General features: G+C 44.9%; 1 protein-coding gene across 1 annotated transcript; it reads right to left on the reverse strand.

Annotated features, from left to right (window-relative positions):
* Nucleotides 1-1,596: 1,596 nt before the first annotated feature.
* Nucleotides 1,597-18,060, reverse strand: LOC311170053 (retinol-binding protein 2-like; the record flags this gene model as incomplete). The annotated part of the gene is made up of 4 exons (XM_084232378.1): nucleotides 1,597-1,647; nucleotides 3,150-3,251; nucleotides 9,939-10,117; nucleotides 17,988-18,060. 4 exons carry the CDS (start codon nucleotides 18,058-18,060, stop codon nucleotides 1,597-1,599), a joined length of 405 nt encoding a protein of 134 aa, XP_084088504.1.
* Nucleotides 18,061-24,908: the final 6,848 nt, after the last annotated feature.

Below are 24,908 nucleotides of genomic sequence, written 5' to 3' on the forward strand. Positions count from 1 at the left end.
AGGGGGGTCATTTGAAGCTGTGGTGGGCAAGGGTAAGACTGGATGCCATCAATTGGGGAACATGGGCTCTTAAAGAAACTTGGCGAGCTAGGGTCAAGGGTAGCTTAATGAGTCCCTAAACTTGGTCTCCAGAGCACCTGTCTTCCCTGGTGCCCATGGGAGCCCTGCAGCTAGGTCCCCAACCAGCATGACAGTCTGCTCAATAGTTTCCTGGCTTTCTTGCCTTGTGAACACGTCTTGGTTTTGGGGGAGCACAGCTTGCCAGGAGTCTCACAGCATGGCTGCCTGTCATAAGAGCTTGAGGCAAGCCTGGCCCTGGGCCACACAGCCAGATTATAGCCCTTATTGCCATCCACAGTCCCATTCAGGATGCCCAGGATCAATGAATGATCTGATCACTCAAATCATACCAGGGTATGCTAGCACCATTTACTACCCCACCTGGGATAAACCTGCTTTTTAAAGGTAATCCTTGCCTAATGATGGGGTTCCAGACCCTGATGCAAGGAATGAAGGAGATGGCTTCCCAGGACCTCGTGAATGATCCACCATAAATCCACCTATTAACTACTCTGCCCTTCCAGGTGTACTATTGCATTTGTGTATTCAGCAGGAAAATATTATGCTGCTCAGAGTAATGAACCTAATGTTCTGGAAGAACCAGGGGACCTTGGAGTTACCGACCTATTGCTACTTAACATCTATTCAACTGTTCCCCTGGGATCATGGAGGGAGTAACTTCACATAATGATCAGACCTTGCAGGGAATGAGCCCTTACCAAATACCAGCTCCCATTCCAAGCACATATTAAATTGCTTGTACATATTAAGTTGCTTAATCCTCCCAGTGGTCCAGAGAAGGAGATGCCAGTTTTGTCTTCCCCATCTTATAGAAGAGGAAAATGAGGACAGAGAGACAAAAAGATGTGCCTATTGTCCCTTAGCTAAGAGGTAAAGTGGAAGGACTTAAGCTCTGGCTGCCTGGCAGTGCTTAGTGACCCCTCTGCAGGGGTACCAGTCCTTCCCAGGGGTGCTAGTCCTCTCCAGGCTGATGGACAGAGTGCTGCCAAGAACAAGGGCAGCTGGGACCTGAGAACTGCTCGGGCTGCTCAAGGCAAAGTACAAACTGGAAGCATATGCATAAAAAAATAGAATCTGGAAGAAATGAATGTGTTATCCAAGAGAATTAATCTCTAATGTGTAGTATTCAAAAATTAGTAGGGGATGCTATGTTTGCAGGCAAAGTTTCAACTCCCCCAAACAAACTAACAAAAATCACATACAACTAAAACAACAGAAACAATTACTATTATATAGAAAACCACCATGTAGGCAATCTTCTCTTGTGCTTGTAAAAACTGACAGTTCTAGAAATAAAGGGAGAGAGACATAAGGGATTTCAAAGTATGAAGGTGATGATATTTTATTTCATTTAATTCCATTTTTCAAAGAAATAAGTTCATTCAGCGTAGAACTCATCCACATGTCTTGATGGCCTTTCAGGAGTGGGAGAGGCCCCGTGGCTGCTCCCCAAAGACCGTGGAGACCTCACCATGGGGAGTGTGCGGCGCATGCTCGGCAGGTGCCCTGTGGCCATTACTTCCTTTTGAACACCTGATGGCACACCTGGTCGAGGCATGTCAGCTCCTGCAACAGCAGAAAGTGGGTGAGGGAATAACAAGCCCAACCTTCCTTCCAGCCAGCCCTTGACCCTCTTGGTGTCTGTGTCTGTGTGTTGGGGGGGAGGACTGGAAAAAAGAGGACACTTAGTCATTCTGGACAAAGAACATCTCACACATCCAATCAGCAGGCATGAGTGCAGGTAGCAGTAATTTGATTTTGACACTTGAATTGAGTTTGAACAACTATAAAAATGAAAAACGCAAAGAAATTACCCTCTTGGGCAGGATTTCTCCTACTCTTGTGATTAAAGCAACATCACCTAATTTCACAAGATAGTAAAGCCTTGAAGAAGGGAAGGTTTTAGAAGGGGGAATTATTTGGAAGGCAAAGTCCTGAGAAGTCAGGTGAGCTGTCCCTCCCCTCTGGGGTTTTTCTGGCCTCCAGTTTAGGCATCAGGCAATGGCAGGAAGTGGGCTGCTGGAGGGAGGCCCCAGACCTGTCTGTGTAAACAAGATCTTCATCTAGAGAGAAGGGCCCTCAGGATGTATATATGCCTCCTAACCCTCTGAGGGAGGCAAGAAGAACTCGAGAGTGGGGATGACCACCAAATCATGGAAGTTGACGATGAATCCATTGTCTTAGCCACAGGGACCAGTGGGGATTTTACCCATCATCCAAACCAGAGCAGGCAGGAAAAACTGTCAATGGAAAACAAGGTGAATGCCTCCCATTTATCACCAGTTGATGTTGCCTCCAAAATAAAGATCTCAGGTAAGACAAGACTGGCTCTAAAGGGTACTGCAGAGACTTGAATCCTGACTTTGGAGCCAGGTATGTGCCTGACTCCATTGGTGGATGCAGAGTGAGTGACTGAATGAAGAGCCATTCATTTAACAAAGGAGTGACTCAATATGTACAGTAAAAGCTTTTTCACTATTTGAATTCTGGACTCATAAATTGACTTTTAAGTTTGAAAAATTAAGCCATCTAGACAGATATCACTTATTTGAGGATGCTAGCAATGGCTCTATGCTTGTACCAAATTAACCTAAACTGTTTTGACATCAGGTAGAGATGCCCAATGATGAGCAGTCAGTGCCTGTGGTCTACAGGCAGTTCCCAGAGTCAACTTCCCCTGTCTCCCATCCCTGCAAAAGCCTCTCTTATTGCAGGATCACGTAAGTGGTCCCACCCTCCTCCAGGGCATCTTTATCCTGTGCCTTGTATTTCTCCCCAGCTGGTCTTTAACAGGTTCCTGCATTTCTCCTTGGATCTCAACGTCCTAACTCAGCATTTTGAACTTTCCTTTTAATTGCAACTGTTCACAGAACCAGCCATATAGATTTCTTCCTGGAGTCCCCTGAGCCAGATGGGAATGGCTTTCTGACTATATGACCACACACATTTGGCTGGAGCTCAGGGGAGGAGTGCTGGGCCATTTTTCTTGTCACAGCGCCTGGCTAGGTGAATGCAGGTTGTGTAAGTGCAGCAGAAGGGAAGGGAGCCAGGCAGAGCCCAGGACTTACCAGGTGCAGCTTGTCTCCCTCAACCCACTGCTTCCAGCCACGGTTCTTCTTTTCTCCCTTTTGCACGCACACAAGGACATCGCCTTCCCAAGTGACCAGTGACTGCAATGACAAATTCCCAGGTTGATCAAATGTCTGGTCTTGATTGGGACTGAGCAAACCTAAACCTACAACTGTGACTCCTGTGGCCACCCCAAGATCCTGCTTGCCCATAGGGCAGAGCCCTCACCCAGCCTCAGCCAAGCCAACATCCTTCCAATCTCATTTCCACACATGCCCTCTGTTTCCGCCAAACTGGCTTACAATGGCAGGTTTTGTTGTATGATTTCTGCTCTTTCATGTGGCCATATGGTAAAGATAGTTATCCAAACCGTGGGGAAAAGATACATTTGACTATATAATGATATGGAATTTCTGGAATGTGAAAATATCTCAAAGTCAACATAGAAATAATAAACTGAGAAAAATAATCATAATGTATATTAAATAATGACCTGGTTTATATATATTTATATAAAGTTTTCCTGTAGATCAATAAAAAATGATCATTCACCTATCAGGAAATTCAACAAAGGATAAGAACCAACAGCTTACAAGGAAAAAAAAACCCTAGGAGATGATCTTCAAAAATAGGAAAAGATATTCACTCACTCATAATAAGAGGTATGCAAATTAAAGCTGTTTTTCAGATACAATTCACCATACCGTCAAAGGTCAGTGTATGACAGCAGTGAGCTGGGGGGATGTGGAGAAGCAGACACTCTCACACTACTGGTGGATGTATAACTTCATATTAATCTTTTTTACAGGACAATTTTATATTACCTTTCGACATTTCACAATGCATTCTTTGACTGGAAGAGATGAAGGACTGGTGTTGGGCAACCCGCTTGAGCTGACCAGCAAGGAGGAGAAGGCACAACAGACTGAATCCCAAGTAGCTCAAACCTGTGTGTACATATTTATACACCCCCTCCCCACCAATTCCTCCTCCTTTGTTTTTCCCTCTTACCTCTCCAAGCACCTGCCTTGGAATAGTCTGCACTGCCCCTGGGTGTTCCTCAGGTCCTCCCCTCCATTCCCAAATCAGCCTAGTACCTTTGCCTCTGAGCTGCTGTCATTCCCATCCAAGCAGTGGCTCTGCATTGGTGCTGACCTTCCTGGGGGTGACCCGGATGCTAGCTGGTTTTCTTTCAAGCATGTGCAAACCACATTCTGCCTTTACGAAGGCCCAGACATTTGCTTTTTCCTCTTTGTCTCCTAAACCCAGTTGGAGATACACTGACCTTGTTTTTTTTTTTTCTGGCTCACTGTCCTTGCACATTCAGGTCTGTTTTTTGGTACAACTGTGTTTTCTGCAGATTGTTAAGTTTACCTATTTTGAAAATAATATTTAACCTTGGCCATATTATATGTTTTATGTACACTTTTATTTCTCCTCATTTTATCCCTCAACATATCGAGCATTGTTTGCCACAGCAAAGGGCTAGAAGCCTCATGAATTCTGTCAGTGGGAGGTTGGTTAAATACGGTGTGGTTCATGCCTGAAAGGAGGGGAAAGTCTATACCAAAGGAGAAGAGCCATCTTCATAGCGTATAGTTTCAGTGGAAAAAGCAAGGAATAGAGCCCTGTGCATAAAGCAAGTGTGGTCGATATGCATGCATATGTTTATGTCCCCTGGAGGAAGTAAAGGAAACCCTTACTAGTGATCATCCCTGGGGAAGAAACTGGGAGGCGAGGGGCCAGGATAGAAATCAAATGTCGCTTTTTACTGTGTAAATGTTTATTCTTACAAGCACAAGTGTTAATATTTCCCAAGTTAATTAAAAATAAAATTCCACATGTTTTCTTAAGAAACCCTGTGTCTGCCTTCAGAGCCATCCTGTCATTGAGTGTCTTGGTGAAGCTTAATTCACAGGCTGCTCTCTTTGCTCCTCTAGGAGGAGAGTGTTGTCTGGAACATTCATGTGTCGTTGGCCATTGTCGGCCTTGGACTTGTAGTAGTGTGTTTCTGCAATACCAGTCTCAGCATAACGACTAGCATACAACAGGTGCATGGTCAGCACTGTTGAATGACCCTGCAATTGAATAATTTTGTTGAAAAAGAATCTTGACTTAAATCCACATGGAGTGTGTGTGTGGAGGAATACATGAGCATGTGTGCTCTTCATTGATGATAATTCTTGACAGCCACTCAGCTTGCCTCCTTGTCTTTGTTTCTATTACCACCAAGTGCACACTTGTCTATCAATATGGACACTAGAGAGTGACTGTACATCTACTTGTCTGCTTCCCCATGAGGCTGTAAGATCTCTGAGTGCAGAGAAGGGGGTCTGATTCATTTCTTTATCAATAGCTCTGCTCCTGATCCACATTCACATATAGTAGGGGGTTGGCAAAATTTGCAGAAGGGACAAAGAAGAAAAATCTTAGTGCATGGGGGCTAGTATTTTATTATTATTTTTTAAGATTTATTTATTTATTCATATCAGAGCTGGGGTGTAGGCCAGAGGTGTGGGGGGTGAGAGGATTCACCAGAGACAGAATGGGGAGAAGAACAGTCACATCTACTGAAATACAGTGCTGAGGAGAGCAGCTGGAGATACAGGAGAGGTCTCCTGTGCTATGTGGGATAGCTCCCTGGCAGGGGATCGAACTTGTGCTGCAGTGGCCTCTCACAGCTTCATAGTGCTGAAATTTAACCCCTTGCACCACCAGGGAGGCCCTAATATTTTATCTTAATAACACATATTGGGCAGCAAGATTAAAAGTTATCCTGACTCCCAAGTAAGCCGGTTACCAAAAATTATGCACCTAAAGTATTATTGCCTACATAAAACAGATAAGGAGAGAGAATTCAATCAACTAAAATTCCATAATTCAATTTGTGTTTACTTGGCATCCTTCCCTTTATCATAGGAGGCTTTAAAAAGAGGCTCAATTGCCTTAAAGGATGGTGAGCTGATGAGCAGATGACAAACCAGGAAAGTCATCATTTCTGACCTGGGACATGAACAGAGAGTGTCCAAGGCGGATGCACTTGCAGACATTAAAGAAGGAAGTTGGATTCACTCTGCCATTTCCCCTGTCACGGTGTTAAAAGTTAACATCATTATGGACAGCCCCTTTATAGCAAATTAAAGCTAGTAACTGTGCCAATATTAAGCTTATAGAAATTGATAACTACACTGTGGCTATATAAAAGCACATCCTCATTCTGAGGTAATATGAGCTGAATTATTTTGTGCAATGCATCAGATTGTTCATAGTAAATAGAAAGAGAGCAAGCACATACGGTCTGGCAAATGGTCACAATGTTAACATGGGTAGAGTGTATGAGTGTTCTTTGTTACATTCTTACAACAAACTTTTCTGTAAATTTGAACCACTCCCAGAAAGTTTTTTGTTTTTTAAGAAAATAACAGGTCTTCAAATGAAGAGCATTGAAAGACACTACTAACACATTTAAATCCTCCCCAGTGCACCAGCCCTCCAGCAAGAGTTACTCATGCTAACTAGAGTGCCACCCTCCCCTCTGGCATTTCTGTGAGGTGGGGCCTTCCAAAAGAGACTGGTCCCTGACTTCAAGGGCATCTCTCTGTATCATGCATTATTGGCTCTGTTATGCCCATGCCTGCTTTTCTCAGGCTTACTGTCTGCCACAGTTATCTAATTTTTCTTTTAATTGATATAAAATTCACACACCATAAAACTCACCCTTTTAAAGCATACAATTCAGTAATACCATCACGCTCTCTAACATCCAGAAGACAGTCATCACTCCCCAAGGAAACCCTTTATTTACAGCAGAGCAACCCTTCCCGTGTGCCCTTCAGTGACCACTCTCTGTCTCTATGGATTTGCCTGTTCTGGACATTTCTTATAAATCACACAGTGGGTGCCTTTTGTGGCTAACTTCTTTCATTTATCATAATCTCTCCCAAGCTGTTTCACATTATGTATGTGTCTGTACTTCATTCCTTTATATGACTGCATGATATTCCGTTGAGTAAATAATAGTACTTGCCTTTTAAATTTTATTTTGGGTATTTTTGAAAGAAGCTTCAAGTTCTCTTAGAAACAAGGCAAGGTAGGAAGTTAGGAATAACTATGATCCTCAGGAAGGAAGAAAGGAGGCCTGGGACCCCTTGGAGAAGATCTCACCCCATGATCAATGCTATTTCACTGTCCTGCTCTGGGATGGCACAGAGTGGGCACCATAGGCCCCTCTGCTACAACTCCATTCATGTATCACTCCTCCAAACTGCTGAATGTGGAGATTTTCAGAGGTGTTTATGAGGATGGCCAAGGAGATGAGAAGAAGAAATTTGGTGAATAAGAGCACAAGGAGTGCCAAACACACATAGGCTTGTACATGCATGACATATGCATGCGTGTAAGCACACACGCACACATATACCCATGCCGACACAAGCCCATGCACATGCCCCCACATATAGAGGCAAAAACCCATGGCACACATGCACACAGACACATATCTTGTGTGTGCACCCCAATGATTCACCAAGTATGGGCAGCAGAAATCAGACAGACCCACGCATTCCTTGTCATCCATCTTCAGCTAAAGTGTTTCAGTTAAGTCACAGGAAACTGGTAGTCTGCAGGGCACCTGCTCTGGGTTGCAATTCATGACCCATGGGGAAACCGTTTGCTGGAGAGTGGGCAAAAAGTTGACTTGGGTAATTTTCAACCCCTACTGGTTTCCTTTGTGAGTCTGTGTGCGTGTGTGTGTGTGTGTGTGTGTGTTAGTCAAGATGTGGAAAAGGGGAATTACATTTCTCTAAGGGTTTAGAACAGATCCTGGGGAGAGGGTGGGCTTGGCAGGGAGGGAGGGTGGAAGGTAGAGTGACAGAGAAGAGTAGGTATTAACAGCAGGAATCCTTTAAGGGTTGGGAAGGGCCGAAAAAACACGATTTATCTCAGGAAGAGAGAGTTCTCTACCATTAAACATGATAAAGAATGAGTCAGAACTGGCTTGCTTTTCAACAAAAGTAAAAGGCAAATGAAAATGAATCATTTTGAGTAATCAGATTAGAAGAGCAAAGTGGTGCGTAAATTCTGAGACAAATTTTCCTATTGGTTCTGGTGTCTGAAGAATTGGCCTTTAGCCACAGAGTTCAGAAAAGATTCTTTGATCCATCAGCTCCTCGGGGAGGGCTCTGCAGGGGACAGTTCAGGGCCAGGAGCTTAGGCTCTCGGGCCAAGACTGCTATGATGGAAGCATTTGCAAAGATTTTTCACTTCCCACTTTTCTTTAGCAAGAATCCTTACGTAGACTTCTACCTTGACTTGAGATTATCTATGCTGCAGGACGACTTGGCTGAGAAATAAAAAGTGGTCTGACTCTTGACTTCAGAGTCATCACCGAGAATGATAACAGCTTTTCCTCCCCACCCCAGGGGAGGAGCTGGAGCTCTTGCTTTTGGAGAGAGTTGAGATCTCTGACTTTGAAGGGACTCCTGGAAGCACCCAGAAGAGATCCTGGGGAGGGTGGGGCTCACATTGAAGGGCAGGACAGGGTGGGGAGACCTGCTTTCTTCTGGGTGAGGACAAGATAACTTGGAACAGAACACTCAGTCCTGCCCCCCTTAGCTTGGGAGCCAGGGTAGAGATCCTGGTGATGGCACCAGCACAGAGGAATCGGGGCTATGAATTTCAAGTTGCCCATGTTGTGTAAACTGCGTGAGTGCCGTGAGTGGTCAATGGCAACCACTGCAAGTGATGAACTACGAACACTCCCAGGTTTCCTGGGCTGTGTAGCCCCAGGGCTCTTGTATAATACTGCAAATGGAGTGAGGGAATCCTTAGGTACAAATGGACTTGGATTCCTCCCCATGTTTGTTTGTGGGAAACGAGCAGGTGTGCTTTGATATGGAAACCTGAAGACAGATGCACTGAGCGTGAGTGTGGACACCATGAGGATGGATCATGGGCTGTGACTCCATGTGGCGCTGCTGAAGCACAGGACACCTGCTCTAAGTCTGGTTTCCCAAGCCCTGCTCCCTGCTGCTTCCATGCTTGCCTCCTCCGGGCACCGCCTGCCTCTTCTGCAGACTTTCAGGCTTATGTCCTTGGACAGTGAGTATGTGTGCCCCACTCTGCATGCAGGGATGTCTGCTCACGTTCAGGGTCCTGCCTATATTCAAACAGTTCAGGTAGCTGGAAGTTGGCCTTCAGATATGGGGAGGATCTCCTCGCTTATGTCTGGTGAGCTAAGGTGATGTTGAGAGAGAATCAACAATCTTGCCAGAGACTTCTTCAAGTTCCCAGGACAGGAGAAACCCTGGCTTCATTTAATCTGACTTTTTTATTTGATTGGCATTTTATTTAAAAAAAATTTAGGATCACCTAAATTTGAGACATTTTTACTAAAACACCTTGTTTCTCAAAGGATAAAAGAAAAAAATAGCAACACGAGGCCTCATGCCTCCTTGTCAGTGACTGGCTGGTGTTGTCTGCTCCTCTGAGCTAAGCACCAGAGGCTACCCTCCCTCAGTTAGTCCACCTCGCTCTCTTCCCTTTGCCTGCTGGTCTCCGACCCCACACCCTGGAGAGCTGAGCATCCTTTCATCTCTCCTTTGCTTATAAGCTTAGTGTGGAAGCCAGCTTGCCCCCTCAACAAAACCTCAAGAGTTGCTCTGGACAGCATTGTCAGCCCATTTTGGTCCCCCTTCCTGACTTCTCCTGTGTTGCTCCTGTCAGGGGAAGCCACATACCTGACCCTTGCGCCAGGTGGATGGTAGAGAAACTCTAGCCCAGACAAGTACCTGAACTTTCCGGCCATCCAGGCCCTTTGTGAACTCTTCAAACTCCACGCCCACGGTGAAATCCACGTGATAGTTGCGGAATGTGCTGTTGGTTTGTGTCTTGAAGTTATCGCCGTTTTGTTCAATGATCTTTGTCTGAGTCAGATGCGCTGCGATCTTGCGAGTAGCAAAATCAATATCTGTTGGCAAAGGGAGTTGTGGAGGTTATGATGTACTCAGCTAGACCCATTCATTTCTTTAACAAGGCTAAGCCCTCAGGACCAGAGACACAGATCATGGGCCGGCTACATTTCCTTGCTTAAGGGGGAAACAAGAGTTGTCTTACACTTGGCTAGTTTGGGTATTTTCGTCAATTGTCAGGAATAGTCAGGCCTCTTGATGTCTCCTTGGGAATTCTGAGGGGAGAGGGTGGTAGCAGATAGGGCTCACCCCTGCTCCACTACTGCAGCTCCCTTCTATCTATTGGACATATTGTGTTTTCTCCTAAGCATTTGCTGAACAAAAGCCTTCATGGCTTGAAGAAAAAAACCCTTTGGAAATTATCAGTCTAGATCTTTGGATAAGATGGAACTTTTGTTAATGTTTACAACAGGGAAGGATACGTACTTCCATTCTAAGCAGATCAGGTGTGTACTTAGCTAGGTTCTGTCTCCTTTGTGGGCAGTTTTATTTAAATTAAGCTCCACAGCTTGTGGAATCGGGGGTGTCCAAGCCACGCACACTGCAGGCCACAGAACAGGGGTATGATAAATGCTCCATCTTGCTGCTGTGAACTAAGCATCCTGTCCAGCATTTGCAGGGTTCAGGGTGCCATGGGGCTCAGCTCCATAAGACATGTGGTGGTTAACAAAAATAGCTTAGGGTCACCTAAGTTTGGTAAAGGAAGACTCAACACCAAGAGAAGCTGTTTCCTGCCCTGAAGTACTTCATAGTCTTTAATCCAGGAAAGTGGGCTGTACCTGAGCAGTGGGGTGCAGGAAGCAGCAATTTTCAGACTTATGCCTTGAACCCGCCTGAAGTGGGACATGCAGTTGGGTGTGTGTTTCCCAGAGCATAAGACAGAAAGGGCTAGCTAGACCCCTCAGAGACAGTCATCTCCATCACCTTGACCCTGAAATTGTGGAAATATCTCCTGTTTATTTTTTCTCCCTTCAGGCAACTGCTGGCCCGTTTGAAAGAAAAAAGATTAGACAGGACCAATTAGTCAAGTATTTCTGGCTAAAGATGAAGATTTCCTTACTGTTTTTAAAAACCAATAAACAATGTGTTCTATTTTCTAGATGCTATAAGGGTGTGCTTGTGCAAATAGGGCCAAGGTGTCACATTCTCTACCACAGAAATGGCCCAGGGAATCAGGTGACGCCCTGGTCTAACTTCAGTGACATCACCAGATGCTCAGACCCAGATCTGGAAGCAGCAGCCATACTGTCCTTGGCGGAGCTAATAACCAAAACGGGTCATTTCGAGGATTACATTTGGCTGTGTTTGTGAAGAGCTCGTGACCAGTGGCTGCTGGCATCATCATCGTCATCACCAAGGCCCTGGCACTCCCCGGCCAGTTTCCCCAGAGTGCTCTGCATTTTCCCAGACACTCCCTGGGTGTCCACTTCCTCTACTCCTGCCCTCTCTTCAGTTCTCCAGTCTCATAAGGCCCAGCCCTGGCCTTGTCTTCGCCAGCCTGTTGTGCCCTTTTGGCCCTTCCCCACCAGAAGAAAATTTCTGGTACTGTCCTCTGAGTTTTTCATGGAGTTGATTGTTCTTTTCTCCAAAATGTCACTTCCAAGAGGATGAGAATAGTGCTGTCTCCTCACTCTGTGTCTCCACAGAACCTGACTCAAGGTTGGGCACACAGTAGGTGTTCAAGAAACATGATGAATAGGCTAATGGGAACAACATGGTTTGGGACACTGACTCTTGACGCGAGGTGCCCAGGTCTGCACTATTAGCGGCACCTAGGAACCTCTTACAGAAGTAAATTCTGGGGGCATCCTAACATTGGAGTTGGGCCCTACTTGTTTTTGTTGTTGTTGTGGTTGTTGTTTTAGATCAAGTGATTCTGTGCATGCTAGAATTTAGAAGCGCTGGTATAAAAGAGGGAGGGTGAGTGTCAGATCCAGGTGTGAACGCTATTGCTGACTTCCCAGCTATGTGAACTTAGGGAAGTCATTTCCTCTTCTGAATTTCAGTTTTCTCACAGCAAAGTGTGGGAAAGAATGCTTATCTCATAGTGTTATTTATAAGTATTATTCATAAGGCTATTTCTTAGGATTCAGTTAAAGTGATGATTAGTGCTTTATGTGGTACCAGTGTGCTTGTGGGTATTTCATACTCATTGGCCTCTACCCCCTTACCTTCCTGTTCAGGTCAAACAGTGAGCTGACAGCAATCAGTCCAGAGTGAAATATCACGGTCATATGCACGCATCTCCACAGCCACCTGCCTTTCCATAGTCCAAGGGCCCTGGACTCCGAAGAAGCTGTCAGAATGGTGGCTGCTCCACTCTGTCACTCACCTAAGCTGGCCTGTCACCCGGGCACTGGATCTAGCCTGGCTGGAAATTCCTCCACCTGACACAGCTTCCTCACTGCACAGAAACAACCTCAGCTTTTGCACTCGCCCTTGTGCTGCGGTCCAGGCTGCACTCACCACACTGCTGGAACTGGTTAGGAGAGGGGAAAGAGGCCATGGGCCACATATAAACTAAACCCAAGGAGGACCAAGCAGAACTGCAGAGGAAGAATTGGGAATGACAGAGAAACTTAGAACAAAATCATTCGTAGGTGTATTTTCATTCCACAGATGTGGACATCAGGCGCAGAGAATTTAAATGTTGACTTCAGATTACCCAGCTGGGCTAGAGCTCCTGACAGTTTTTCTACAAGCACATTCATTACCATTCACATTATCATTCTCTGCTGAGGCTCTCCTTACAAAAATGATAGCTTGTCCCTGACCTCTTAGATGGATAGATGGCAACTAGAAATGTCTACTGCTATGACGTTTACAGAGAACTGATTTGCCCAGGAAACACAATCCCTAGTCAATCCTTTTTGTCCAGAACTGGGGGAATCTATTAGGGGCTTCATGCAAATGGAATCAAGCATCACCGCTGCTTTGGATTGAAAAATGGCCTGGCCTCTTGGCTACCCTATAGCATTTGCACAGACTAGTTAATCATGTCAACTCTGCTCCACCCCAGCGAAGGGAGCCAAATCTTCTGTTGGTGGATTTGTTGTATTTCTAATCAAAAGGAAAGGTTTACCCGTAACTGTAAAATACACACACACACACACACACATACAGATTACGAAAATACTTTCTCTGCAGAGGAAATTATTTTACTGTTATGGTATTTTAACACCAGGGTTATCAAGTATGTTTTATCTGCTCTTCTGGATTAAAGGTATCACTGAGTCTGATTTATTGCCAGGTTAAATGAATTTCTATCTCAGAGGAAAAGGTCCAAAGGCAAGCTATTTCTGAATAATATATATGGCTTGTAGCTGCTGCAGAAGAAAAAAACAACACTGAAGTGACTTTATTAAAGCATACTTTTCATAACTGCATTTTGAAGAATGCAAGCCATAAAGTTGAAATATGAGGATGCTACTCAACATTAAAATACTTTGTAATATGCTTGGGAAGAAAGCTAAAGTTGCAGGCTAAAAGGGCAGGCAGTCTTTGTAAATTAAAGAGCAGAGATGCACAAGTATTCAGCAAGTGAAATCTGAGCTCTATTCCAAGTACAGCTTCTCTGGGCTTTGAACCTGGACTCCTTAATTCTCAAATCATCAGAACTCATAGGCCATGGAGAAAAGCCAAGTGGAAGGACAATCTTATCCTTTTTCCATGTCATTTCCTCCTCCAGATAACACATTTAGGGAAGGATTGGATTGGCCCCTGCCTGCCTCTCTTCTCATCCCCTCACAGACATCTCCAAAGGTTTAAAACTTTCCCTAGTGAGCAGAGGCAGCTTGAAGACCCTGGGGTGCCTCCCTCCTTCCCCTCACCCTGTCACCTCCCCCTTATATCTAGTACTCACCACAGGGGTGGAAGTCGGGGTGGAGTTCAGGGTGGAGGTGCTCCCAGTACAGGCAAGGGGAGACCAGAAGGAAGGGCCAAACTTATCTTTACCTGGACTTTTTCTACTTTCTGGCATTTTGCCTGTTTGAAAATTCAGCTAGATACCACATGGTTGAGGAAAGACTTGTCAACATGTATAACTTCACTGGGTGTGAGCACCAGCAAGAATCCATATTTTATGAAAATGAATCCCCCTTGGGTCATTAGATATTTGCTAGCTCACTCACTTACTCACTCACTCACTCACTCTCTTATTCATTTCTACCCAAGGACTCTGAGGGTCTCTCTACCTGTCTGTATACCCAAGGAATTCCCATCCTGACACCTTGCTCAGAATGAGCCTTCTCCTTCCGTGCCCCCATGCTTAGCATCCATACCTAGAACAGAGCCTTGGAAACTGGGACAAACTGGAATCCCATGTGAGTGACACCACTCCCCAGCCAAGGTGATCAGGAAAGACCTTCCATTTCCTGGGTTTCAGACTCCTCATTTTACACAATGGAAAGCACCTTCCATCCTCATCCCTGATGCCATCCTGAGCTCCACATCTTATATTGAAGAGCCAATTTTAATGCTCTATGTGGCTTTGTACTGGGCATCTGAATCAAAATATGCAAAACAGAATTGTTCATGTCTTTCCCCCTGCCCAGGACTCTTGTCCAAACTCACTGCTCCCCAAGTCTTCCACACTTCAGGATGGAATCACCATCTTCCTATGCAGACCTGTGCCTGAGACCAACTTCTTTTCTTTTTGCTCCAAATTCATCTGCATGCTTTGTTGGCTCTATCTCCAAAATGTGCACTGATCCTGTTTCCTCTTGTCCAGCCACAAGGGCACTGGCCTAGCCAAGAAAGCAGTGTTTCTTGTCAGAACAACATAGTATCCTTCTAATGGGCCTCCCCACTGCTTCCAGTTTTGCCTTCCCTAGATTCACTCAAGGCTTCACCACAGTGATCTTTAAAGACCATAACTAAGACTGAGGAAGTCTTCCCATTCTAAGGCCTGACCTTGATGTTATGTGATCTCTGATCTTTGGTCATAAAAGGGCATCGGTTCTGTGTCCTCTCTCTGTATACAGCACGCTGGGAGGAAACCCAGGTGCAGGGGTCACTGCATGCACATATTGACAGTCCCAGCTGAGATGCCAACAGTCAGCCAGCACCAGCTGCCAGACGCAGGGGTCAGATGGCTGTTGCCCCAACCACTACCATCTGCAACTGACTCAGGACTCTTAGTAAGAACCACCTTGGAGAGCCCCATTAGCTCCCAAGCAATGGCAGATAATTATAAAATGACTGTAGTTACTTCAAGCCACTGCATTTTGGGGTGATTTGGCACCTCAAAGTAGAAAACTAGAATACCGCTTGTGCATGGCTATCACTCGATGGTCTACACCAGTCAAGCTCCTTGATTGCTCTTGGTTCTATCTCAGACGGCACAGGCCCTGGCACCCACAGGTAACATCTAAAACTTAGGTGGTGAGGTTGAATGGTTCCCCAACCACTGGCCATGCTGGTGCCACAGCTGGAAATTCATGGACTGTCCCGCAGTATTCTGTCACAGTACTGGATCCTCAGATTGCAGACCACTCTTCCCGTACACCCCAGCCCTGATTCAGCATGAAGTAGGACCTCAGGACATAACCTTGTTCTCTGGGTAAAAAGTTGCTAGCTGCTTTTCTTGCTGTCAAGAAGATTCTAGGACCTTGTGGAAGACAGGGTGTTTTAGAAGGAGGGGTGTGAAGGTGGCACTACCCTAGATACTCACTCTTTGACCACTGCATGACTTTGAAAATGTGGAGGACACCCATGGCTGCCACGCCCTGTCACTCCACTGAGCTGGCCAGTGAGTTCTATGGGAGACCTGTATGTGCAGTGAGTCACTTGGTTGGTGACAAAGTCAGTTTGCTGCTCAGCCCACAGCTCAGTTGGAATTCCTCCCTCCACACTGAACCAGCAAGCAGATCACAGAGAAAGCCGGCTCCTGGTGCTCGGGATTAAAACCCACGAAGATGACAGTCATTGCGCAGGGAATAGAGTTATGCTTAGTGATATTTACACGTCTGGGCATTTGTAGAGATCTCCACATACGTTCCAAATGCCAACGGCCTCATGCACAAAAGGCCAAGGGAGGCAAGCTTCATTGATTTGTCAATGTTGGAAAAGCAACCCCTGCCTTGCGGGGTACATGTGGAAGAAACTGTGCTGGGGTGCTGTTTTTAGAAAAAGGATTCTTTCTGGAAAGCTGATGGCATTCTGTGTGTGCCCCCACTTCCCCAGAGGGCAAAGGAAGTGGTGATAGTTGTGCTCGCCTCTCTTAAGGGTAGAGGAAGGAGTTTAAGGGGCTCCCTCTACTGACCTGAAAACTACAGTGTGTCTGGATTTTATACCTAAAATCTTCATAGCACTTTTTACTATTTAAGAGTAAGTCACAAAATCATACACAAAATTGCCTTTGGAATGTATTCCCTGATTACAGCCTGTTTAGCGTACTGCTGGAAGCTCGATATCTCCAAACAGCCCTTCTTGCGGTGCTTTCAATCATTCAGAGTGACAGCCACATCCCACATCAATGGGAGAAGCAAGCAAGACCAGTGCTATTATCTCTTTTTGGCAGATGAAGAAACTGACTCTGAAAGTTTAGGAATTTGGTCAAGGTGAGAGAGAAAGCTGCAGCTGTGCCAGTGCTTCTGGTTTGGTTTCCTCACCTGCATGATCAGGCTCAGAATTTACCTTCCTGAGCTAAGTGCCATGACATTTCCCCACTTACAGAATGAGAACCCCATTTCCATTGTCCACTCAGGGTACTAAAAATAAGAGCAACAGGCTGGGTCTCTGGCAGAAGGACTTTTGTCTCCTCCTACCTCCCCAGGTATATGAGGTAAAATTCTGATAGCCAGGAGGACGCTGTAGGACAGTCAGTGTAGGAAACCTGTCTCAAGTACATGAAGAAAGCTCCACTTTGCAACTGTGAAACTTTACACCTCTCCTTGCTCATTGACACAAGGGAAATGATCAAGATAGAACTTTGCTGCACAGGAAAACCCATGATTTCCTTCTTGATGAGATGCCCATCATTTCATCCAGATGTCTGGACCTCTGACCCACCCCAGCTATTGTTCTCATTCTGTGCTGGGGCATGTTCCAGTCAGGAGTCCTTGCATGGAAAGCTTTGAAGCTGAAAAAGGTTATAAGGAAGCCAGTGCAGGGTAAAACTAGGCCAGGCGGCCCACGCTCCTTGAGTAGTGCCTGGCCACAAGGCTGCCCAGCAAAGTGAGTGGACCCCATTCCCCTGGTGTCATTAGACCCACAGGCCAGAGAACATAGGTCTGTGTTTTCTGCCAGCTCTACAAGAGAACCCACCAGAGAGTTGGCACATATACGGATGGAGCCTTGGCTTAGAATCTAGTTCAGAAGTCAATTAGTACTGAGTTTTTGATCATATGATCAAAGTCTCTCCTCCCTGTCTATGGGTCTGATTTTTCTCTAGACTAAGAAGAGACTTGTTAGCTACTCCTTTCCTGCTTCCCCAATACAAGACTGACAAAAGAGCAATCAGTGCAGGGGTTATTCCTGGGAATACCAGGTCTCTCTGGTTATATAAGAGATGGCTATCAAAGGTAGGGGAGTTACTGCATTGGCCCCTCAGTTATGGCTTTACCCTGTGTATGTGTGTGTGTGTGTGTGTGTGCATGGGTGCGTGTGTGCGAATCTTTCATTCAGTGTATCTTTTCCGTGTGCTGTGCTAGGCATTCTAGACATAATCTCATTTATTATTATTTCCCACTTGCAGAAAAATCACTGATCCTCTGAGATTTTGCTTGACTTACCTGATACACATAGCTACTCAGGGAGGATTGAGGATTTGCACCCAGGTTTGTGGAACTCCACAGTGACTATCTGGAGGAGCAGATCACAGTCCTCTCAAAATCCCCTTCCCTCCCCCAAGCCCGGCCTCCTGCTTACCCAGGGCCTTCATGTAGCCATCAAAGTTCTCATTTCTCTCCATCTCCCAGGTTCCATTGTGGTCCCTTGTCATGGTGGTGGCCTTTGGTTCAGCGTGGGCGTATGGTGGATAGTAAGGAGCAGGTTGCAGGGACAATAGGTTAGAGTGAGCTACTTATATAGCCTAGTAACCAGGCTTGTGCTTTGAAGATAATTGGCTCAAAGGTCACAAGCATAACCCAATGGAAATTTTCTTTCCCTTGCAAAATTCAGCAGGACTACAGGCAACCTCAAAGTCCTGACGTGGTGTGTCCTGGTGAGCTCTGCCACATATAGGATGTTAGAGCAGCTCCTTTTGGACTCTGTGCTTTGGAGGAAACCCCCAGTGCTTACCTGAAGTCCATGTAGCCAATACTTTCACCAAAATGGTGATTCCAAGAAAATGGGAACTCACATCTATGGACTTTATTATACCCAGTACCAGACATGTGTCCTGTTATCACACAGGTCCTCTGTGTTAATTTTAATCATCCCTATTTTACAAATGGAAAAAGCTCAAAGATATTAAACCATATGCTAATAACAGCTGGTCAGTGGCCGTGTTGGGATTCAAACCCAGGCCTGTCTGGCTCCAAAGTTCTTTCCTTAACAGTCTGCTATGGTCAACTTGGAAAATGGGTCTGCCACTCCCTTGCTTCCCAGGAAATTACCTCAAGGGCCTCTGAGTAGCAGTGTCAGATAAGAAAAGCAAGTTCTGGAAGCATGGATCTGCTGAAAGCTGGGAAGCCACAGATTGGTGGGACTATGCTTGAAGACCTCAGGAGCAAGCGGAGGAGCGCCTTGACCAAGCCAGCTGGCATTTGAAGAAGGACCGTGGTTCAGGCCCATCCCGTTGGATCAGTAAATGCGTTGGCTTACTGCTATGACACATGCTTCTGAGAGATGACGCTTGAGCAGTGGACCCTCCACTCTGAAGAACTGTGCTATGGGCTGAAATGGATAAATTCAAATTCCGAAAAGCAAGGCCAATTTTGAATTTGACACTTTGGGGGTGCAAATGTATGTATTCTTGTGTTGTAAAATCAAAATAAATGGTTCTGCCTATGTGAGGCTCACGGGATATAAAATAGCATGCTTATTTTTTAGACAATATAGTAGAGACAGGAAGACACAGAGTAAAATATGGCCCAGCTGTTGTCAAAAGGCCAAAGTAGGATGAAAAAAAGAAGAGAGTAAAGAATGACTTTCCACAAATGGAAAATAAGCAAAGGCAGCAGAAGGGGCCAGAGGGAGACTTGGGCTTCATTTCTTGAGGTTCATCTACAAGGTGCTGTAGTCTGACACTCCATTCCTTGGGTTGGAGAGTAGATTCCACACAGCTAAAAAGAGAATTAGTAACCTTCAAAATAAATCCAAGGAAATTATCCATAGAATACAGTACAAGAATTTCTATTTATTTTATTTATTTTATTTTTGTATGGAAGATCTGTGGTGTCAGCCAGAGTTGCAGGTGGTGAGAAAATTCACCAGAGGCAGAGTGGGAACAGAACAGGCAGGGTTACTGAAAAACACTGCTGAGGGGAGCAGTAGGCAAGACAGGAGAGGTCTGCTGTGCCATGTGGGTTAGCTCCCTGGCAGTGGATGGAAATCAGGCCATAGCAGTGACAGTACTGAGACTTAACCCCTTGGTGACCAGGGAGGCCCAGTGCTAGAAATTTGGAACATCATAATGAAAATAAAATTTTAAAACCTTTCAGAGAAAGAGATTACCTATGAAGAAACAATACAATAATCAGATTGATATTACTCCTCAACAATTCTGATGGGAGACAACGATAGGACAATATGTTAAAATAATGTGGGGAAATAGGTTTGAATAAGAACTCAAAACCATTCATTAAGATATGTGGATTTTAAAAATAGATTATTTCAGACATAATACCCCAAACTGGAAACAACCCAAACCTCTATTGACAAGTTAATGGATAAGCACATTGGGATACAGTCATGTGTCATATAATGTTTCAGCTGATGATGGACTACAGATGTGATGGCGGCTGTCATATATAGCTTAGTGTGTGGGACACTGTATTCACCGAGGCTTGTGTGAGCATTCACTGGGATGTTTGCACAATGACAAAATTGCCTAAGGACACATTACTCAGAACATACCCCCATTGTTAAGAGATGCATGACTATATTCACACAGTGGATTACAACTCAACAGTAAAATGGAACCATCTCCTGATACACACAACAACATTGAAAAGTCTCGTAGATACAATATTATGTTGAAGGAAAGAAACTTAACACAAAAGATCATATGCTATATGGCTCCATTGACATGAAACTAGAAAAAAACAAATCTAATTTACAGTGGGATAAAATAATTCAGAGCTTTGGTGGATATGGGGAGAGGAGGTAGGGGTAGGAAACAATACAAAGGAAATTTCTTGGGGAAGAAGGATGGAAATGTCCTGTAGTTTGGGTGGAGGTTGTATGAAAATTGTGACAACTCTGTAATTGATATCTGATCCTTTTTATTGTATATAAGGTATATGTTAATAAAAATACATAAAATTTTTTATTCATATATTCATTTTTGATTGTTCACACAAAAAGCTTTAGTATCAACCCAATCTAAAATCCCATATTATAACCTTAAGAGAAGCGAGCTGACTGATGTACAGTAAATATGTGCTAAGGAGTCTGTAATTGTAGATTGATGAGATGTTTGCAAGAAATAGAAATGTAAATATTATTTTAAAACTTAAGAGGGGGCCTCCCTGGTGGCCTAAGGGTTAAGTCTCTGTGCTATCATCACTAAGGCTTGAGTTCAATCCCCAGCCAGAGAGCTAACCCACACTTGGCACAGCAGACCTCTCCTGTCTTACCTGCTGCTCCCCTCAGCAGTGTATTTCAGTAAATCCACCTGCTTTACTCCCAACTCTGTATCTGGTGAATCCTCTCACCCTCCACACCTCTGGCCTACATGCCAATTCTTTCATTCAAAAGAAAAAAAAAAAACCTTAAGAGGAACCACTAAACAGTGGTTCTCAATTTCTAGCAAGTGTTAGATTCATCTGGAGAGTTCCCAACACAGATTGTTGGGAGATACTCTGATTTAATGGGTCAGGGGTAGGAACAAATAGTCTATATATCTACCAAATTATTGGTGATGTGGATTCTGCTGGTTCCACCACATCTTGAGAATAATAGGAATAGAAGAGAAAACCAATGGAGAGAAAAAATAAAATCTGAAAAGAGATTTTGGAGTTGGTCACACCAAGTTTTAAATCTAGATTTTGTTACCCTGGACACTTACCTTCTTTCAGAATCAGATTCATGCTTTGAATCTCAGGCTTGTTGTAAAAGTTAAAGGAGAAAAAATCCACAAAACTCTTACCAGAGTCCCTGGCACATTGCATGTGTTTAATCTACGGAGTGGCTGTGGCACAGAATCATGGATCAATTCCTGGCAAGTGTACAGTTGTCAGGCATAGCTCCTCAACAAAGCACAGCCTCAGCATGTGCTTCAGTCTCAGACCTGCACATATAGAAGGTGGTAATTGGGGAGGAATGGTAATTGGGGAGGAAAAGTGAGGGCCAGTGGAAAGTGAAAGCACTTGCCACTCAACAGTTCAGTAGGAATTGTCCCCTTCACCTTCATTGAAGGTGAAGAGGCAGCAAGACCCCAATTTCAAAAGTTCTATCCTAAGACCCCTTAACTCTGTCTACTCATGCTGACAAATTACTTCTCAGTTGCCTGGGTGAATATGAATTTATCTACATAATTCTTTGTGGAGTCCCTTGGGTGCCTCTTATGATTGGGAAAGCTCATCAGCGATCTTTCTAGGTTGCAAGAATCTTTCTTTCAGGACACCACCCTAAGAGTGCAGATGGGGGTTCCCAAGAAGCCTGGGTCTGAGAGTAACCTATCAGGTAAGAACAAGCACAGCAAAGTTCCCCCATATTTTCCTGAAGTCCTCAGTAGGGTCTAACTACTGGTATCTGTGTCCTATGGGTGACTCCTCAGTTGACTCTTCAACTGGCTTGTTGGCAGGTGCCTGAAGTTGGGCAGCTTTCTGGCCCAGGCCTGCCCAACTCCACCTTGCTCTCTCCTTCCTTGAGATGCAAGAAGGTATTTCCTCAGCAGGCAAATGCCATCTGCTGGATGCTCACTCAGCTTCTTTGCAGGGCTCACTCCTTTCCTTCCTACTGGGCAATGCCCCTGCCCACTGTGGCTGCCTTTCATGTGTGGCCCAACTGGATGTGCTTGTTAAAGAAACAAAATGCTCCAACACATTTGGCTTCACCTGGAGATACTGGAAAAAGGGAGTTCCTTCGGCTACCAGGGCAGCCTGGCCTTGCTTCAGCTTTTATGTAATTTGTGCTCCTTCTGTTCTGCTCCCAGGAGTCTGGCCAGGAGAGCAGGTCATACTCCCATATCCCATACACTTTAGATTTATAGCCATGTGCATGCTACATTCGCATTTTGTTAAATTTGGTCTTTTCTCTGACTCATCTGACTTCCCAGGACTACAGGGATGAATTGCTTAGGCCCTGGAAGGGGCACACTTGCAACCCTCTTGTTCTCTCCCGCATCCTCCATCCCCCACTAATCAAAAATAGGAGTTCCCGGAGGAATTGTCCCTGTCTCTCCTCCACGGATTTTTGGAATAGCCTTGACAGACCCACTTGATGGAAAATGCTTTCCATTGGCCTTTCCTTTTCCCCAAAACTGTTGAGAGATTTTCTCCATGATGTGCAGAGTAGGTCTTTTCCTATATTCTGTTACCTTGGTATGTGGAACTAAGGTCAACTGAGGCCTGGGGACCTCAAGAGAAATGGATACCATCACTTAAAGAATACAAATTACCTAGATTTTGGGCTGTCTCCAGAAACAACTTTTTTTTTTTTTAATCAGAAAAACCCACCTTAAGGCAAATATCTAGGGGCAAGTTCTGTTATATGAAGTCATCCCCTGCTTTCCCTGTGTGATGCCCTCCTCTCTCCTTGATACCTTGGGTCCCTTAGCACAAGATTTAAATCCCCATTCATCCCATTTACTTTGGGATTAATTGCCATGTGCATTCTACATTTGCACGTTATTAAATTTGGTCTTTAATCTGTCTGATGTTAATTTGTCCAGCCTCAGAAGAACCCAGAGGGGAACGGGAATTCCCCCTGAACCCCAATATCTGACAATTAGGTAAAATCTACTTATTTATAGTCTCTCTCTGAGAATGGGAGCCATTTCTGTTTTGGGTACCACCATATCCCCATTGCTTCGTACTTGGTAGATGAGTAATAACCAGATGTTTGGGAAGTGAAGTCTGCTTGTCTTGAGTGTGAGTGGAGGAAGGTTTTCTACCACAGAAAGGCCAAAGTTTCTGCATATTCCAGGGGCAGAAGGACAAAGGGACTTTGACTCCCAGTGATGCTGAGTTACCAGCAATCTTTCTTTTTAAGATTTCACATTAAATGAAAACATTGGTGAGTTAATCAATAAGATATTGGTCTATATACTCTTGCACCATTTATCAAATGTCATTTGATGTGTTAAAATCAATGAAGATGTGCCCATTCAAAAGCTTGTTACAAAAAGTTTTGTTTTCAATAAGTGGTTTGACATATGATTAGAATAGCAATTGTGACCTTCCTTTGCGTGTTCTGTGTACTTGTCCTGCCTCATTTCATTTAATGTCTCAGGAATCCTGAAAGGAAAGAAATATCTGAATTCTCACTAAGGATGATGAAGATGAGATTCAGAGAGGTTCAGTGGCTTCCCAAAGGTCACACAGCTATTATAAAGAACGCAGACATAAACTCAAATATACTTCTCGCTGGCCTATGACATCTTGTTTTCTAATTGAAGGATTAAATTGAGGATTAAATTGTATAGTGTTTGAAGAGTTTAGTGTAATGTTTCTCTGATGTTGGTCCTAGCACAGTCAGCTGGTGAACTGGGTAAAAACACAGAGGCTAGGCTCTTCATATTTAAGGATGCTGGTTGTCTCTGTGCCTCATCAACTCCGAGGTTATTCTGATACCCATTAAGAAGTGAGAATCCTCGATATAGGACATTATATACACAAAAATGTGGGGGAATTAGAAAACTAACAAACAAATACCAAATTCTCATGTGGGCCAGGTATAAAGAGACAGTAGAGGGTGACTACAGATGCTGGGCCAGAGAAAGTTTTGTGGTCCTAACAATGCCTCAGCATTGTGAGAATGCGGGCCCCTAGGACTGGGGAAAGCCAGGCCTGAGGAACAGGTAGTAGTTAGAGCCTTGACCACAGCCGCCCTTGTGTCCACTCTAGCCTTAAGGCAGCCCCTAGGAGCACGTCTCTGTGTTTGGACTGCTGCTGGGATACCGGCCAGGAGCTCAGGTAGCACTGACCTTGACCTGGCATTTGCCCATAAAAACCATGGATGTGAAGTAGATGAAATATTTCCCAGCTGTGAGGCTATAGGGGCCAGGTAAATCTGTTCCACCTGCTGACAGAGGAAGGCTCCCCCCACCCCCCAGACCCAGACCCTCTCAGACCCTGAGTCATTGGGTTAATCTTTACCTGGAGTTCACGGGAGGAAGAAGGCCTGGGAGTTCCTTCACCTACCAGGTTGTGCTGGGTGGTGCTTTCGTTTTTATGTAAATTGTGCCCTTGTGCACGTTTGCTCCTAGAAAGCAGACCAGCAGAGCAGGTGACAAACCCTCACTCTTCCAGTGCCAGAGGGATCAAAGTGCTGAGGCCCAGGAAGGAGAAACCTCTAAGCCTCTTGGCCTCCTTCCCCCACTTTCCTCCTTAACTAAGAGTGGGAAGCAGGCTGAGAGCTGGCTGGGTCATTTCAAACCACCTCCTCCCAAGGGGCTGTCCTTGCCTCTCTCCCCACAATCCCTGAACTGCCCTTGGCAATCCCGCCCAAAGGAAACTGCTT

Source organism: Talpa europaea, assembly GCF_964194135.1.
Source record: "Talpa europaea genome assembly, chromosome: 4".
Taxonomy (NCBI): Eukaryota; Metazoa; Chordata; class Mammalia; order Eulipotyphla; family Talpidae; genus Talpa; species Talpa europaea.